The sequence below is a fragment of the Ascaphus truei genome, unplaced genomic scaffold, assembly GCF_040206685.1.
Source record: "Ascaphus truei isolate aAscTru1 unplaced genomic scaffold, aAscTru1.hap1 HAP1_SCAFFOLD_834, whole genome shotgun sequence".
NCBI lineage: Eukaryota > Metazoa > Chordata > Amphibia > Anura > Ascaphidae > Ascaphus > Ascaphus truei.
This window is the reverse complement of record NW_027457172.1, coordinates 27501-45755: the sequence shown is the minus strand read 5'-3', so window position 1 is coordinate 45755 and position 18255 is coordinate 27501. Positions and strand designations below refer to the sequence as shown.

The 18255-nt window shown below is 48.9% G+C and overlaps 1 protein-coding gene across 2 annotated transcripts; it reads right to left on the bottom strand.

Moving 5' to 3' along the window:
* Positions 1 to 1287: 1287 nt before the first annotated feature.
* Positions 1288 to 13617, bottom strand: RBP5 (retinol binding protein 5). Of its 2 annotated transcripts, none has more exons than XM_075584987.1 (4): positions 13502 to 13617; positions 7690 to 7868; positions 6970 to 7071; positions 1288 to 6692 (listed from the first exon to the last, which is right to left on the bottom strand). In XM_075584987.1, the coding sequence occupies exons 1-4, from the start codon at positions 13575 to 13577 to the stop codon at positions 6639 to 6641; spliced, it is 411 nt and encodes a 136-aa protein (XP_075441102.1). In that variant the 5' UTR covers positions 13578 to 13617; the 3' UTR covers positions 1288 to 6638. The 2 variants fall into 2 exon arrangements, with proteins under 2 accessions (XP_075441102.1, XP_075441103.1); XM_075584988.1 differs by lacking the exon at positions 13502 to 13617 and adding an exon at positions 9998 to 10643.
* Between the last annotated feature and the right edge of the window lie 4638 nt (positions 13618 to 18255).

The following is an 18255-nucleotide window of genomic DNA, read 5'->3' as shown; positions in this document are numbered from 1 at the left end:
TGAAGGAATTGCAGAAGCTGTTAGCTGCAGCTCAAGTTTGTGTACCAGAGAGGATCCCAGTGCTGGTGCCAGGCCTGGAATCCAGTCCAGAAGACATCCTGTGGGGAAAGATCAGAGAAAATCTCTCTAGGGAGGTCCCTTCACCTAGGACTATAGTCAGATGTGTGTGTTAATTTAGTTCCTGACTGGCAACAGTTGTTTGGAGGTAAGTGGCCCATCCTCCCAGAGCTCACCCCTCCCCACCTTTTTAACTTGGGAGGTTCTAGCATTTTGCTGAATGAACAGGACTCACTGTGGTTGCTTCCCCCCAATACAGAGGTAAAAGGAAGGGTTCACAGTTTAGTGTTAGGACCTGCATTAATTTGGTTATACCTTGACGTGGTATGCAGGCTTATGACGCTTTGGCCAAAGGTTTTAACTAAATAACCTAGTAAATATTATTATTATTGAAGTATTTAAACTTTATACTTATTACTTTATGTTTTGTCAATTGGATGTAGCATTGGGCACTCCTATCTTTGGTTTGTATACATTGGCCACGCTCAGTAGAACTCTTATTGACACACACACACACACATATATATATATATACATATATATATATACATATATATATACACACATATATATATACACATATATATATATATATATATATGTGCTGGAAATGTGTGTGTGTATATATATGTATATGTATATATATATATATATATATTATATATATATATATATATGCTGGAAATGTGTGTGTATATATACACAGTGTTCGACAAACCTATACATTTGCTCGCCCCGGGCGAGTAAATATTGGCCCAAGCAGCACACGTTTGGTACTAGGTGGCGAGTAGATTTTTTGGTGATTTGTCAACCACTGTGTGTGTGTGTGTGTACGCGCACACACACACACACACACACACACACACACACACACACACACACACACACACACACACACACACACACACACACACACACACACACACACACACACACACACACACACACACACACACAGTCCTCGCTATCCAACATGTCACTTTACAATGAATGGCATATCCAACGCTTTACAATGCAACCACTACAGGCTGTTTTTTGACGCCAGAATGCGTTATCCAGCGCTCACCGCCACTGATTAACATGGGACTCACTTTACAATGGTTTCACTATCCAACGCTACTTCCAGAACGGATTCTGTTGGATAACCGAGGACTGCCTGTATCTGTGTGTATGTGTGTGATATATATATTAAACATATGGAGACAAAAAAACAGCGCACAACGCAAATAGTGAAGTATGAAAGTAACAAGTGTATATTAAAATGGGGGATAAATATTCTGCGTACATCAAGGTATTCGGACATAAACATTGAGTGTGTTAAACACACAAGTTACCACTCGGCGGCCGCTCATACAGGAGTCAGGAGTATGTTTCCCTTGGCAGGCGTCTGGGACAGCAGCTGCGATGCTTTTCCTTCCTAGAAACACCTCTGCATTCGGTCACTGTCTCTGTGGGAAACTCCCCTCTGGTCAGCTGGGCTCCAGACGGATCGAGCAATCTGCAGCCTGCAGACGCACTGGGAGGGTCCCCGGATTGGTCAGTGAGGACCTGGGTGGTTTGTTCACAGAGCTCTCCGTTTAGTGCAGCCACAAGCAGGGGTGAACTGGCTGGCTGGGAATGAAACTCCAGTATGTTGCGCTGTTGCTCCGTTGCGGGACGCTGCGGAGTGACGTCACAGTGGCGATTTCAAAAGTACACAGCAAAAGCGGAAAAAAGTCTCTAAAGTGCCCAAATTGCACACATAGGATAGAGTAGCAATAAAACACTTGGACCAATTTTATCCTACATGTTTCGTAGTCACAACTACTTCATCAGGGAATAAATTTAGCATTTCCCAGAGGTACTATATACCTCACAAACACATCCCATTGGTTAGCCAATTGAAAAATTAGCCAATCAGTCACCTGGGTGCTGTGCTAGTCAGAGAGACTTGGGAAATGCAGACATCAGTTAAACAACACCTTTATTTAACAATGAAACTTAAAATACATCCTAGCATATAAAAAACATCATAAATAAATTAAAAAGAATTCTGTAATAAAAGAAACACATGATTAGTATATTAAAAAATTGACAAAACATTATCAGCACAAGTAAAGAAGAAAGGAGATCCACGTATTATATTAAAAAGGACTATAGTAATTAATAAAGTGCCCAGATGTCAACATCTTCATTTAACCCTTTAGGGGACATCGTATCTAATTTATGTATCCAGTACGTTTCTTTTGAAGATAATATTTTAACCCTATCTCCACCTCTCCTATTGATAGGAATCTGTTGAATCCCCTTAAAGGTCAAACTTGAGGGATCTTTATTATGGTGAGTGAGGAAGTGCCTAGACACACTGTGCTTGTCAAAGCCATTCCTAATATTTCTGACATGTTCTTGTATTCGAACTTTAAGGCTGCGCTTAGTCCTTCCAACATATTGATATCCGCACGCACATTCCAACAGGTATACAATATATGATGACGTACATAAAATAAAATCATCAATGGGAAAAATTTCATTATTAATCTTAGAAGCAAACCTGTTCCTATCTGGGTGTAAGTATTTGCAAATAGAGCACTTTCCACAAATATGATTACCCTTAGGTTTAGAGCCTAACCAACTCCTTTGAAAGGATGAATCCGCAATTTGATATATATCACTCGGTGCTAGCACATTCTTTAGGTTTTTTGCTCTCCTATAGATGAATCGTGGTTTCATGCTCAAATGTGACCCCAGAATTGGATCATTGCACAAGATGCCCCAATGTTTTGTAAAGACTTTTTCTATATCCCTATGCACAGAGTTAAAATCCGTAATAAAAGCCACATTAAGAATATCGCTGTTTGTTGTCTGTTCTTTATTTCTCCTATCTCTGGATCCACTTTGAATTAGCATTCCACTACGATCCATACTGCGTACCCTCTCAATCTCTTTCTCAAGCAATTCCCTAGGGTATCCTCTCTCTCTAAACCTATGAAATAGTTTAGTAGCCTGAACATTAAATACATTTATATTGCTGCAGTTACGTCTGAGTCTAACAAATTGTCCTCCTGGTATATAATTTTCCATGAGTTTTTATGATTACTATTTGCCATCAACAGATTGTTGGTATCAACCTCCTTAAAGAAGGTCTCTGTCTCTACAGTTCCATCCGCTAGGGCCGTGAGTCTCCGATCCAGGAAGTCTACCTGAGCTGCATTAACCTTATGTGTGAACACAAGATTATAGTCGTTAACATTAAGATGGGCTATAAATGCATTAGCTGACTCATGGTCGCCATCCCACACACACAGGATGTCGTCTATATAGCGTCTCCAAACTACGACATTCCTGTTGTAGGGTTTGTTTGGCGAGATGACATGTGACTCCCACTCTCCCACGTACAGGTTTGCGAAACTGGGGGCAAATCTTGTCCCCATGGCAGTTCCGCAAACCTGCAGGTAGAAGTTGGATAAAAACAAGAAATAGTTATGCTTCAATATGAAGCCTATTGACTGGAGGGTGAATTCCCTATTCAATGGGTGCAACTGGAGATCTGCTTCCAAAAAGGAACTCACAGCATCCATCCCCTTTTGATGGGGTTATTTTTTTTTTTTTTTTTTTCTCACTGTGGTTTTTTTGTGGTTTTACCAGTTGAGTAAAAATTAGAAGGGTATATGTTAATACACATTGTATCACTGATAATATTAGAGGTTTATTAGTTGCGCACGATATATTTTGTTTATCATATTAAACAGATGCCTGGTGCACACTATAGCAGGGGTGTGCAAACTTTTGGCGCAGCGCCCCCCTGCCAGCACTCCTCCCGTGTTCGTGCCCCACCCTTACCTTCCTAGAGCGTCAAATGATGCCGCGGGGTCATGTGATGTCATGTGACCCTGCGGCATCATTTGACACTGCGTCGCCACAGCAATGCATCTTCTGAGTCATGAAAAGATACTGTAGAGAACAGAGGCCTCACGCGGTCCCCGGCATTTCATTTATATGCCTTGGGGAAGAGCGCGGGGCCTCTGTAAATGACGTGCACCCCCCCCCCTGAGGGGCACGCCTCCCAGTTTGCGCACCTCTGCACTATAGGTTGTAAATACTTAGCTCAATATGGGGTGCAGGCAGAAGGACAAGGATCACTAACCAGACCTGGAAATATATAATGTAGTAACAAGAATCCGCAGCACTCACCATTGAATGGCAAACAGGAATTTAATGGTATCACACGGCAAGCCACAAAAAATGGGCGACATTTCGGACCCCACAGGTCCTTTCTCAAGCTCCTACCAGGTGAGATCTTTGGAGCATGAAAGATGAGAATGTACATGCTTTATTGCCATAAAAACACATCTCTTGTTGAATTTTAGATTCATATCCCAAATGCATAGTTTTTATCCTAAAAACCCTGCTTTAGAAATTGAATAAGCCCAGCTTCTGGGCACGTCCTTACCTCCCTCTCATTACTCTTGTCCCACTCAACTCTCTGTTTGGGAGTAGTCTGGCTTGGTCTCTTACCCTTTTATAAGAAACGCCAGACTTATGCTATGGAGAAACGTGTGCCTCTCTCTATTTCTATTTAGTTAAACTGTGAGACTTGGTTGGTCTGAGAGGCTACAGTGAGGCCAAGTGTTCCTCCTAATCATCATTTGGGTTAACCCATCAACTACAGATTTACAATTGATCTGATGGATAACCTTATGAGGGGCTATATAGATCTTTTTACTAGTGAAATTGAACTGTTTGGTACGTCCATAGATGGTCTCTAGTGAGAGCTGCACGAATGATGGGATACATTCTAATAAGGTGAATGTTTATGGAAGTTATAAAGAAAGAAAAAACCTGCTGGCCATTTATCAGGTATGTCAAAGATGGGAGCATAACTAAAGTTAGATGATGCATAAATGGCAACTTCAGGAGAACCAAGCATGGATCCCTGAAAACACAAAGCCACCATTCCAATATTTCTAGCAAGTTGACTTGTCTAGAGTGTCAATTTGGATGGAATGGAATAAATCAGAGGCGTTTGAGAGGAGAGAAAGCAAATGTGATGAAAGAACAGCCTTGTATAATGATTCAGCATAGCAAAATGGAGGTATGTAATTCGTATCTTGAACAGGAGTTTGTACGGGATTCAGGCAGACTTTGACGTGCTGTCAAGCGTGGTGCGTGGAGAGTCCTGACGTGCTATTGAGCAGAGGGAGGAGGGCCCACCTGTTCATCTGAGGGTGGCAGAATGGAAGCTACAGAGGAAGGGTTTGGTTGGCCAGGCCTCACTTGGCCTGGAACCTGTCCACGTTCTCCACCCCCCTATCGGCAGCCCTGAAAGGGAGGTTCGCCTTACTCAATTCTGCAGTGAGTTTTAGAATTGTCCATTGTCGAAAGGATGGTTGGGGAGTATGAGATGGGATACTGTGACAGCGGGACTACAGGAGTATAGATGGGCTTTCTGGTTCTGCGGGGAAACTGAATAAGGGATCTGCCATGTTGGCACTGATAGGATTCAAGTAAAGGAAGTAACTGCAGGTGATGAACGAAGAAGAGTGAGAGAAAACAGTTCATGCTCCCCGTTACCAACTGTTTCATCTGTTTGCCGCACCCCTTGCAGTCTTTTTATGGGAGGTGGGAGGGAACAAGGACTGAGTATGGGAGGCTGGAATGGATTTAGCATGGAAGAAAGGGGTCTGATTATGGGAGGGATTGAGTATGAGAAGAGGGCTTTTTTTTCCCTTGGAGAAAGAGAAAGGGGAGGCGGGGACAGGAGGTGCTACTACAAAGTGCCTGAACTACTAATGGAGAAGGTGGGTGGAGACAAAGGAGGATGCGGTGCTACGCAGCACCTTGAGCATGGATAGGATAGTGGGGAAACAGTACTATGAAGTGCCCAGCAGCAAAACCACCAATGGAGAAGGTAGCAGGGAAGGGGGACACAGCCGGTGACCATCAATGAAGGTAAGTAGGAAGAGGGACATGGCTGCTGACCCCCAATGGAGAAAGGAGGGAAAGGGGACGCAGCCGTTGATCACCAAAGGAGGTAGTGGGAGGTAAGCGGGAAGGCAGTGCTACTAACCCTGTACCATCAACAAGGAGAAGGGAAGATGAGTGTGGTGCACCAAAGCATCTACTAGAGTTACAACAGAGGAGAGGAAGCAGAGACAGAATAGATACATTTTTGGAAAATGTGCAGATACAGTAAACTCAGGAGATATTTCATTGTGCATGGTTACAAAGTAACTCTAATAAATCATTTCAACTTCTTGGTGTCTGAATTTGGTGTCAATCACCCAGATTGAACCCCTTAAACAGGTCACTGCCATTAGTGCACTTTATTCCTAGGAAGGACACAATCATTTTGTGCGGAGGATACTGTGAGGTCACAGCTGGAATCTCGCTCAAGGACAGAAGTTCCCAGTCTGAGCTACGTGTTCTGCATTGTGAGGCCAGAGCACCAATGGGATACAAACACCAGAGACACTCAGGTCAGTCAGGAACCGTTTATAGTCACCACGGCACCTTGGGGCAGGAATCAGGGAGCGGGGGTCAGAGGTGAAGGGTCAGGGGAAAGGTTGCAAAGATTATGGTGGAACTGGTCTGAGTTCATCTTGTCATGTAACCTTGCGGAAGGTTTGTCTGCTGATCACATTCTTGGCTGTCAGCTCCTTAGGAGAGAGGTAGAGGGGAAAGAGTGTGAGAGAGAGTGTGAGAGTGTGAGAGAGAGAGGGGGGGAAGACAAAGAGATGGAGGAGAGGGATCGTGGTGAAAGGGACACGAAAGGAGTCAGAGAGGGGTGGAAAGGAGGCAAAGTCAGAGAAACAGGTAGAAAAGAGACAGAAGATGCAGGAAAGAGACAGGAGAGGCAGGAAAGAGGGGGTGATGTGGAGAGTCATTGGGGGGGAGAAGTGTTGGGGTTGGACAGGGAAGAAAAGTTTCTCTCACCACATGCAGCAGGTCTCCCTCCAGCCACTGCTTCCAGCCGCGGTTCGGTACCTGCCCTCTCTGCACACACACCAGTTTGTTATCCTCCCATGAGACTGTTGTCTGAGAGAGGGAGTGAGATAAGGTAAAAGACAGAGAGATAGAGGGAGAGAGAGGAGGGGAGAGGTAGAGGGAGAGAGAGAGGAGGGGAGAGATAGAGGGAGAGGAGGGGAGAGGAGATAGGGGCGGGGAGAGAGGAGGGAAGAGAGAGATAAAGGTGGGATAGAGAGTGGGACGTAAATGGGGAGAGAGAGAAGATACAGCTCTACGATGTACCCCGTTCTACGTCAGAGGTAAGGACTAGAACAAGAGGTCATGCTATGAAGTGGGCAGGTTAAGGGGAAATGTGGGTAAGTACTTCCCAGAAAGGGTGGTGGGCTTGTGGAATAGCCTCCCAGCAGAGGTGGTAGGGGCTAATACAGTCAGGGAATTCAAACATGTTTGGGATAGACATAAGGCCTCTCCTAAATCAGAAAGAAAGCCGGAGATCACACCGGGTCTGAGAAGTTACAGCAGATAGTTACAGTAAATGAGCAGACTACTCGGCCAAGTGGTTCTCCTGCCAAATTCTACATCCCGATGACATATTCCACCTGTGAAGGAATACCCCCTCCCTTCCCATTGGTATATACCTCCCCCCCCCCCCCCCCCAGTATACACTCCCACTCTCCTGGTCTATACCTTGCAGACACGACCGTCGATGGCGCTCAGGTCCTCTTTAAACTCTTCCCCCACCGTAAAGTCCATGATGTAATTACGGAAGGGGTTGAGCGTGCGGATGATCATATGACTCCCGTCCACCACAAATTCCTTCTCAGGACGCAGAAGCATGACCACCTTCCGAAGCGCCATGTTTATACCTGGGGGATTGAATATATCTATCAGGGTGGCGCCAGATTTCTACACGGTGGCAGAAGTGCCACTTAGGTGGGGGGAGGGGGGAATGCCAGTTTATACCTTGTCGGGGGGTGGGGGAGGGGAGGATCTGTGCATATAGAGCCAAGTTTATACCTGGGGTAGGGAAGGGACATGTTTATATCGGGGGTGGGGGAAGCACCACACTTATACTTGAGGGGTGTGGGGGAGGAGCACAATGTGTATACCTGGGGGGAATGGGAGGTGGAGCCACATTTTATATCGGATGGGTGGGGGGGGGGGGTTAGAGGCAGTACCATGTCTTTCTACCAGAGGGGCATTGCACGGGAGACCAGGACAATTTACACCAGGGATCAGGACATTAGACAGAACTGCAGAGTTCAACAAAAGTGAATTTATTGGAAAAAGTTTCCACAAATTTCCAGTACATAAAATACACAAAATCACCCAACTGGGGGAACACCCTAAAGTCCTAGGTGTGGGGACCTCTGTCTGAAATCTTACCCCGATACACATTCGCAACTTGCCCCGCAGTCCAAATGCCGGGGAAGGCGTGAGGCCTCTGTAACTCCCATTTATCTGCTCTCAGCCGGTTCTTCTGCGATGCGTCGCCATGACAACACAACATCAAATGACGCCACGGGGTCAAACGGCAGTGTGTTGCCATGGCAACGCGACGTCACGATTTTGTGACGTCATATGATGCCGCCAATGCCAGAGAGCTGGTAAGGTAAGGGGGTGCCAGCAAGGGGGGAGAGCAGACAGGAGGCACAAACAAAAGTTGCGCACCCCTGCTCGGTAGTATGTACAGCACTGCCTTGCTCTCCGCTTGTTAGCAGTTTTAAATTCCCCACTGTTGCTTCAGTCAAAACAGCTCCGGCCAACGCTGCACACACACAGACCACAGCAACACTGGATGCTCCAGACCCCTGCACTGGGTCTCCTCAGTTCCCTTCTGCTGACTGTCAGCTTTTCCTTTACAGGGGCTCTGCCAGTCCCCTGTCAGCACACAGCCTTCACCAAGAATATGCAGTCTAGAATGACTCTCTTGAGGCTGGGGAGAAGGGGTCCCAATGAGGGTGGTGCCAGCTAGTCTGGGTAGAAACAATATTCCTGGTCTCTTTACACGGCCCTAGACCCGGTTGATGAGATTAGTGGGATTGAAGATGGGCCAGGACACTGCTGATACAATCCCCTTCCACAGTCATACAATACAGATGCAGCCCCAGGGCTTAAGGCTTTCGTGCAGAGCAAGTCCACTGAGCAGGTGGTCGACCTCTCCCGGTTTCCTCAACAACGGGCCTAATCCCATCACAGAGTCCAGGCCTACAATACCAAACCGATGTGTTTACAGCTGTTTGCAAGAGTTAACCCCTACAGGTCCACACTCTTGAACCGAGCTGTACATCACCGTTTCACATACTTTAAGAGGAAAATATATAGGACTGGTACAATAAACTGTAGATACATAAATAACTACATCATATCATTAACCGGTAGGGGTAATGGCGGGCTTAACCTTTATTTCAAAGCAGCAAAACCTACCCCTACTGTCAGAGGGGGCACAACATTTCTACCTGGGGTAGGAAGGAACCTCCCGCTCATAACAGTGTGTCCCCTCTCGGTGTCCTGTCACTATGGCCCTCAATGTCCTGTCACAGTCCCAGTTGTGCTTATGTAAGTGTTTTCTCTCCTGTCACGGTCCCCTCAATGACCTGTCAGCATCTTCCCATGTCTGTTGGTGTCCCGCCATGTCAGTGTTCCTTGTGTCCTTTTAATACGAGCTCCCTATGTCAGTGCCCCCTCCCCAAGTCCTGGCAAAGTCCCCCGATGACAGTGTCTCCCCCTGTATCCTGTCAGTGCCCCCCCCCCCCATTTCCATGTGCCAACCATGTGTCACACTGCCTGTGTTCTCTCATGTCACATTGTCCTCATTTGTCACATTGTCCACAGTGTCCTCATTTGTCCTGTCAGGGACCCCTTCATAGACTGTCGTGTCCTCCATATCACTATGCCCCCCCCCCGTGTCTTGTCAGTGTCCCCTTATCCTGACAGTATCCCCCAATATGACTTGCCCCCCCCCCATGTTCTGTCACAAGTCATAGTTCCTTACTCAGCGCTTTCAGATATTCCTCCAGATTTTCCTGAGACACCAACGTGTAACGTCCATTCAGGTCCACGGCCATCGCAGGACCACGACACGTAATTACCTCCTATCTTGGCCTAGCAATAGGGAGCTGTATATTTCCCCCCTCCCTCTGGGTATTAATAAGGGATCCTGTCACTAGTATCTGCAGTTCCGCTGGGACTCTATCTACTGTCTCACGGTCTTCCTCTGTTCTTTAAATCATTTGGTCACTCTCCCGTCTCTTTCTCTCTGTCTGTCTCTTTCTCTATTTCACTCTGCCTGTCTCTGTGTCTATCTCACTCTCAGTCTGTGTCTGTCCTTCTCTCTGAGCCTGTCCTCTCCGTGTCTGTCTCTGTCGTCCTCTCTATGTCTGTTTGTCTCTGTCCTTCTCTCTGAGCCTCTCCTCTGTCTCTGTCTGGCCCTCTTTAACTATCTGTCTCTGTGTCCCTGAGTGTGTATACTTCTGTCTTGCTAGCTTCTTCTTGTCTCTCCACCACTTCCCACTTATTGTCTTTTTCTCCCCACTAACTCAGTTGGGGAGTTGTCCCCTCTCCTCTCTGTACTTCTATCTCCCCTCTATAATGTGCATTCGTCTCTTTCTCTCCTCTCTCTGTCTTCCTCTTTTTAATGTTTCGTATAATCCCCTTTATGTCACCCACACTGAGATATAATCCCAGATTATACTTACAGGGAATAACAATGTTAACCCCTTGTCTGCGTGAGAGACATTCAGAAAACATCTCTTCCCACAGGCCTGCAGAGTATCTCTTCTTAACCCTTCTCTTCCCACAGGCCTGCAGAATATCTCTTAACCCATCTCTTCCCACAGGCCTGCAGAGTATCTCTTCTTAACCCTTCTCTTCCCACAGGCCTGCAGAGTATCTCTTCTTAACCCTTCTCTTCCCACAGGCCTGCAGAGTATCTCTTCTTAACCCTTCTATTCCCACAGGCCTGCAGAGTATCTCTTCTTAACCCTTCTCTTCCCACAGGCCTGCAGAGTATCTCTTCTTAACCCATCTCTTCCCATAGGCCTGCAGAGTATCTCTTCTTAACCCTTTTCTTCCCACAGGCCTGCAGAGTATCTCTTCTTAACCCTTCTCTTCCCACAGGCCTGCAGAGTATCGCTTTGTACAGTATATTACTTTGTATGTGTGCTTGTACTGGAGTCAAATGAAGAAAATATATATATATTCCGTTTTTCTGCGTACATCTTTTCAGAAAATCCGTGATTTTTTACTTTTCGGTTTGGTTTTCAGCTAATTAGAAAATCTGTGTGTCAGTATTAACAATGACCGTGTTTCACATGTCTCTGAATGTGGTGTTTATCGCGGCACTTTATTTTAGTTTCCATGTTCCATGTGATGCCTCGTCTCCTACCTGTGGGGGCGCTGCCACAAGAGGCGGGGGGCTGCCACAAGATGCTGAGGGGCCTGCCACAAGAGGCGGGGGGGCTGCCACAAGAGGCGGGGGGGCTGCCACAAGAGGCGGGGGGGCTGCCACAAGAGGCGGAGGGGCTGCCACAAGAGGCGGAGGGGCTGCCACAAGAGGCGGAGGGGCTGCCACAAGAGGCGGAGGGGCTGCCACAAGAGGCAGAGCGTCTGTGTAGACGGACGTTCACAGAGGTACACTATTGGGAGACGTTTTAATGTGAAATTATAATAGGCTTTATTGTGCCTTTTCCTTTTCATCAGGAAATTATCCAAACACAGGGGGGAACAAAGCTTCCATTCACTTGGGAGTATTTCTAGTGAAATCCTTGCAATTAGTTCACATCTCCATCAGTTAAGGATTTCTCCCATCCCAAACACATAGCATGAAAATAAGCAGATATAAGCAGTCTCTTAATAATGAAAGTCTTATCTGTTTATCAGCTGTAGAGTAAGCTTCTCTGCTCTCCTGGAACCGCACCCGTGCGTGCACAGAAAAATACCAGCATCCAGGTTTAGAAGTCTTATTGGGTGTCTTGCAATCAGCTCTGCTGTGTGGCTGGCAGAACTCAAGGCATTGTGGTGTCTCCAAAGGTCAGCTCTCAGTCAGAGTTAAAGAGAGTCACTTCCTGTCTCAAAGGCAGGCTTTTTGTAAACAATCTAATCAGGCAGGTGGTGTTTAGTAATTAACTACCACACTGCTAGATTAAAGGAACATTACTGAACAGGGATAAGTCCCCTGATACAGTCTGCCACAAGAGGCGGGGGGGGGGGGGGTCTGCCACAAGAGGCGGGGGGGGGGGGGGTCTGCCACAAGAGGCGGGGGGGGGGGGGTCTGCCACAAGAGGCGGGGGGGGGGGGGTCTGCCACAAGAGGCGGGGGGGGGGGTCTGCCACAAGAGGCGGGGGGGGGGGGTCTGCCACAAGAGGCGGGGGGGGGGTCTGCCACAAGAGGCGGGGGGGGGGGGGGGTCTGCCACAAGAGGCGGGGGGGGGGGGGGGGGTCTGCCACAAGAGGCGGGGGGGGGGGGTCTGCCACAAGAGGCGGGGGGGGGGGGGGGGTCTGCCACAAGAGGCGGGGGGGGGGGGGGGGTCTGCCACAAGAGGCGGGGGGGGGGGGGGGTCTGCCACAAGAGGCGGGGGGGGGGGGGTCTGCCACAAGAGGCGGGGGGGGGGGGGGGTCTGCCACAAGAGGCGGGGGGGGGGGGGGTCTGCCACAAGAGGCGGGGGGGCTGCCACAAGAGGCGGGGGGGGCTGCCACAAGAGGCGGGGGGGGGCTGCCACAAGAGGCGGGGGGGGGGCTGCCACAAGAGGCGGGGGGGGGCTGCCACAAGAGGCGGGGGGGGGGGCTGCCACAAGAGGCGGGGGGGGGGCTGCCACAAGAGGCGGGGGGGGGCTGCCACAAGAGGCGGGGGGGGGCTGCCACAAGAGGCGGGGGGGGGGGCTGCCACAAGAGGAGGGGGGGGGGCTGCCACAAGAGGCGGGGGGGGGGGCTGCCACAAGAGGCGGGGGGGGGCTGCCACAAGAGGCGGGGGGGGGCTGCCACAAGAGGCGGGGGGGGCTGCCACAAGAGGCGGGGGGGGGGCTGCCACAAGAGGCGGGGGGGGGGGCCTGCCACAAGAGGCGGGGGGGGGGGCTGCCACAAGAGGCGGGGGGGGGGGCTGCCACAAGAGGCGGGGGGGGGGCTGCCACAAGAGGCGGGGGGGGGGCTGCCACAAGAGGCGGGGGGGGGGCTGCCACAAGAGGCGGGGGGGGCTGCCACAAGAGGCGGGGGGGGGGCTGCCACAAGAGGCGGGGGGGGGGCTGCCACAAGAGGCGGGGGGGGCTGCCACAAGAGGCGGGGGGGGGGGGCTGCCACAAGAGGCGGGGGGGGGGCTGCCACAAGAGGCGGGGGGGGGGGCGTGAAAGGCAGGGGGGGGGCGACACACACAGTGTCACACACACACAGTGTCACACACACACACACACAGAGTGTCACACACACACACAGTGTCACACACACACACAGTGACACACACACACACACACACACGTCACCTAGAGCGACACACACGCGACACCTACCTCTACTTCCGGCCGCCGCCATCTTCTCACTCGGCGCCGCGAGGGAAGAAGGGGGTCCTTCCGGGCGCGCCGCCATCTTAGGCGCCGCGAGGGAGGAAGGGGGTCCCGCTGCCTTTCCCCCGCCGGGGATGGAGATGAGCGGAGCGCCGGGAGAGGTGAGCGGAGGGAGGGAGACGTGAGCTGAGGGAGGGAGACGTGAGCGGAGGAAGGGGAGAGATGAGCGCCGGGAGGGAGAGATGAGCGGCGGAACTCTACTGGCGCCGCGAGGGAGGAAGGGGGGGAGAGATCCGGGAGGGGAGAGATGAGCGCCGGGAGGGGAGAGATGAGCGGCGGACCTCTACTGTCGCCGCGAGGGAGGAAGGGGGGGGGAGAGATCCGGAGGGGAGAGATGAGGGGAGGGAGAGATGAGCGCCGGAGAGAGAGGTGTGTGTGTGTGGCGCGAGCCGAGGGGGAAGAGAGTGGCAGTTGGGTGACGTCACACACAGCAATCTGATTGGCCAGAGGCTGAGGACCAATCAGATTCACCGCAGATAGCACTAACCTCACTAACCATTCGATTTTATATATTAAGATACATGTTTGGGAGTGTCTATTTATGTATGCCTATATATAAATCTGTATGTGTATATAAACGTGTGCGTATATAAAAATCTGTGTGTGTGTGTATACGTTTGTGAGTATATATAAATGTGTGTGTGCGTATGTATACAGTGGTGTGAAAAAGAAAGTACACCCTCTTTGAATTCTATGGTTATACATATCGGGACATAATAACAATCATCTGTTCCTTAGCAGGTCTATAAATTAGGTACAGCAGGGCCCCGCTTCTCGGCGCCCCGTTTATCGGCGATCCGCTGATACGGCGGCACCGAGAAGGGGGCCGCCATCTTTGATTTCGAGTCGCACATGCGCATACCGTTGTATGTGCGCGCAGACCGTAGGCCGCACATGCGCAGAACGGCAAAAACACCGTTCTGTGCATGCAAAGAACTGAAAATTGCCGGATCCGCTTTCCGGCGATTTTCATTATACGGCGGGCCCCTGGAACGGAACTTGCGTATTCCCGGGGCCCTGCTGTAAATACAACCTCAGATGAACAACAACACACGACATATTACACCGTGTCATTATTTATTTAAAAAAAATAAAGCCAAAATGGAGAAGCCATGTGTGAAAAACTAAGTATACCTTATGATTCAATAAGTTTATTCATTGTAACACAGCTGGATGAAGAGATCAGTGTATCTCGAAAGCTCGCACAAATAAAAGCATTTCATTAGCCACAGAACGGTATCATCTCTTCATTTTTGATTATATATATATATATATATATATATACACACGTGCGCATATAGAAATCTGTGTGTGTGTACATGTGTTTTCGCTGATTTCACATGTGAACCTGTTTGGCGTCTCTTGTGTTCCTGAGAGACAAAGAGTTTGGGATTAGGGGATATAACCCTTCTTTCTGTCTGATCCTAATTCCCCTGCCACCTCCCTGTCACCTCACACTGCTCCCAGGGTCCGGTTACTGAGAAACCAATGGGAATCACTTACTTATGTAACCTCCTCTACCTTTATATAGCACTGAGGGACCTATCCTACCTATGTACAATAGTGAGGGGCCTCTGCTACCTTTATATAGCACTGAGGGACCTATCTACCTATGTACAATAGTGAGGGGCCTCTGCTACCTTTATATAGCACTGAGGGACCTATCCTACCTATGTACAATACTGAGGGGCCTCTGCTACCTTTATATAGCACTGAGGGACCTATCCTACCTATGTACAATAGTGAGGGGCCTCTGCTACCTTTATATAGCACTGAGGGACCTATCCTACCTATGTACAATACCGAGGGCCTCTGCTACCTTTATATAGCACTGAGGGACCTATCCTACCTATGTACAATACTGAGGGGCCTCTGCTACCTTTATATTGCACTGAGGGACCTATCCTACCTATGTACAATACTGAGGGGCCTCTGCTACCTTTATATAGCACTGAGGGACCTATCCTACCTATGTACAATACCGAGGGGCCTCTGCTACCTTTATATTGCACTGAGGGACCTATCCTACCTATGTACAATACTGAGGGGCCTCTGCTACCTTTATATAGCACTGAGGGACCTATCCTACCTATGTACAATACTGAGGGGCCTCTGCTACCTTTATATAGCACTGAGGGACTTATCCTACCTATGTACAATAGTGAGGGGCCTCTGCTACCTTTATATAGCACTGAGGGACCTATCCTACCTATGTACAATAGTGAGGGGCCTCTGCTACCTTTATATAGCACTGAGGGACCTATCCTACCTATGTACAATACTGAGAGGCCTCTGCTACCTTTATATAGCACTGAGGGACCTATCATACCTATGTACAATAGTGAGGGGGCCTCTGCTACCTTTATATAGCACTGAGGGACCTATCCTACCTATGTACAATAGTGAGGGGCCTCTGCTACCTTTATATAGCACTGAGGGACATATCCTACCTATGTACAATACTGAGAGGCTTCTGCTACCTTTATATAGCACTGAGGGACCTATCCTACCTATGTACAATACTGAGGGGCCTCTGCTACCTTTATATAGCACTGAGGGACCTATCCTACCTATGTACAATAGTGAGGGGCCTCTGCTACCTTTATATAGCACTGAGGGACCTATCCTACCTATGTACAATACCGAGGGGCCTCTGCTACCTTTATATAGCACTGAGGGACCTATCCTACCTATGTACAATACTGAGGGGCCTCTGCTACCTTTATATTGCACTGAGGGACCTATCCTACCTATGTACAATACTGAGGGGCCTCTGCTACCTTTATATAGCACTGAGGGACCTATCCTACCTATGTACAATACTGAGGGGCCTCTGCTACCTTTATATAGCACTGAGGGGCCTATCCTACCTATGTACAATACTGAGGGGCCTCTGCTACCTTTATATAGCACTGAGGGACCTATCCTACCTATGTACAATACTGAGGGGCCTCTGCTACCTTTATATTGCACTGAGGGACCTATCCTACCTATGTACAATACTGAGGGGCCTCTGCTACCTTTATATAGCACTGAGGGACCTATCCTACCTATGTACAATACCGAGGGGCCTCTGCTACCTTTATATTGCACTGAGGGACCTATCCTACCTATGTACAATACTGAGGGGCCTCTGCTACCTTTATATAGCACTGAGGGACCTATCCTACCTATGTACAATACTGAGGGGCCTCTGCTACCTTTATATAGCACTGAGGGACTTATCCTACCTATGTACAATAGTGAGGGGCCTCTGCTACCTTTATATAGCACTGAGGGACCTATCCTACCTATGTACAATAGTGAGGGGCCTCTGCTACCTTTATATAGCACTGAGGGGACCTATCCTACCTATGTACAATACTGAGAGGCCTCTGCTACCTTTATATAGCACTGAGGGACCTATCCTACCTATGTACAATAGTGAGGGGCCTCTGCTACCTTTATATAGCCTGAGGGACCTATCCTACCTACTGTACAATACTGAGGGGCCTCTGCTACCTTTATATAGCACTGAGGGACCTATCCTACCTATGTACAATAGTGAGGGGCCTCTGCTACCTTCATATAGCACTGAGGGACCTATCCTACCTATGTACAATACTGAGGGGCCTCTGCTACCTTTATATAGCACTGAGGGACCTATCCTACCTATGTACAATAGTGAGGGGCCTCTGCTACCTTTATATAGCACTGAGGGACCTATCCTACCTATGTACAATAGTGAGGGGCCTCTGCTACCTTTATATAGCACTGAGGGACCTATCCTACCTATGTACAATACCGAGGGGCCTCTGCTACCTTTATATAGCACTGAGGGACCTATCCTACCTATGTACAATAGTGAGGGGCCTCTGCTACCTTTATATAGCACTGAGGGACCTATCCTACCTATGTACAATACTGAGGGGCCTCTGCTACCTTTATATAGCACTGAGGGACCTATCCTACCTATGTACAATAGTGAGGGGCCTCTGCTACCTTTATATAGCACTGAGGGACCTATCCTACCTATGTACAATACCGAGGGGCCTCTGCTACCTTTATATAGCACTGAGGGACCTATCCTACCTATGTACAATACTGAGGGGCCTCTGCTACCTTTATATAGCACTGAGGGGCCTCTGCTACCTTTATATAGCACTGAGGGGCCTCTGCTACCTTCATATAGCACTGAGGGACCTATCCTACCTATGTACAATACGAGGGGCCTCTGCTACCTTTATATAGCACTGAGGGACCTATCCTACCTATGTACAATACCGAGGGGCCTCTGCTACCTTTATATAGCACTGAGGGACCTATCCTACCTATGTACAATAGTGAGGGGCCTCTGCTACCTTTATATAGCACTGAGGGACCTATCCTACCTATGTACAATACTGAGGGGCCTCTGCTACCTTTATATAGCACTGAGGGACCTATCCTACCTATGTACAATAGTGAGGGGCCTCTGCTACCTTTATATAGCACTGAGGGACCTATCCTACCTATGTACAATAGTGAGGGGCCTCTGCTACCTTTATATAGCACTGAGGGACTTATCCTACCTATGTACAATAGTGAGGGGCCTCTGCTACCTTTATATAGCACTGAGGGACTTATCCTACCTATGTACAATAGTGAGGGGCCTCTGCTACCTTTATATAGCACTGAGGGACCTATCCTACCTATGTACAATACTGAGGGGCCTCTGCTAC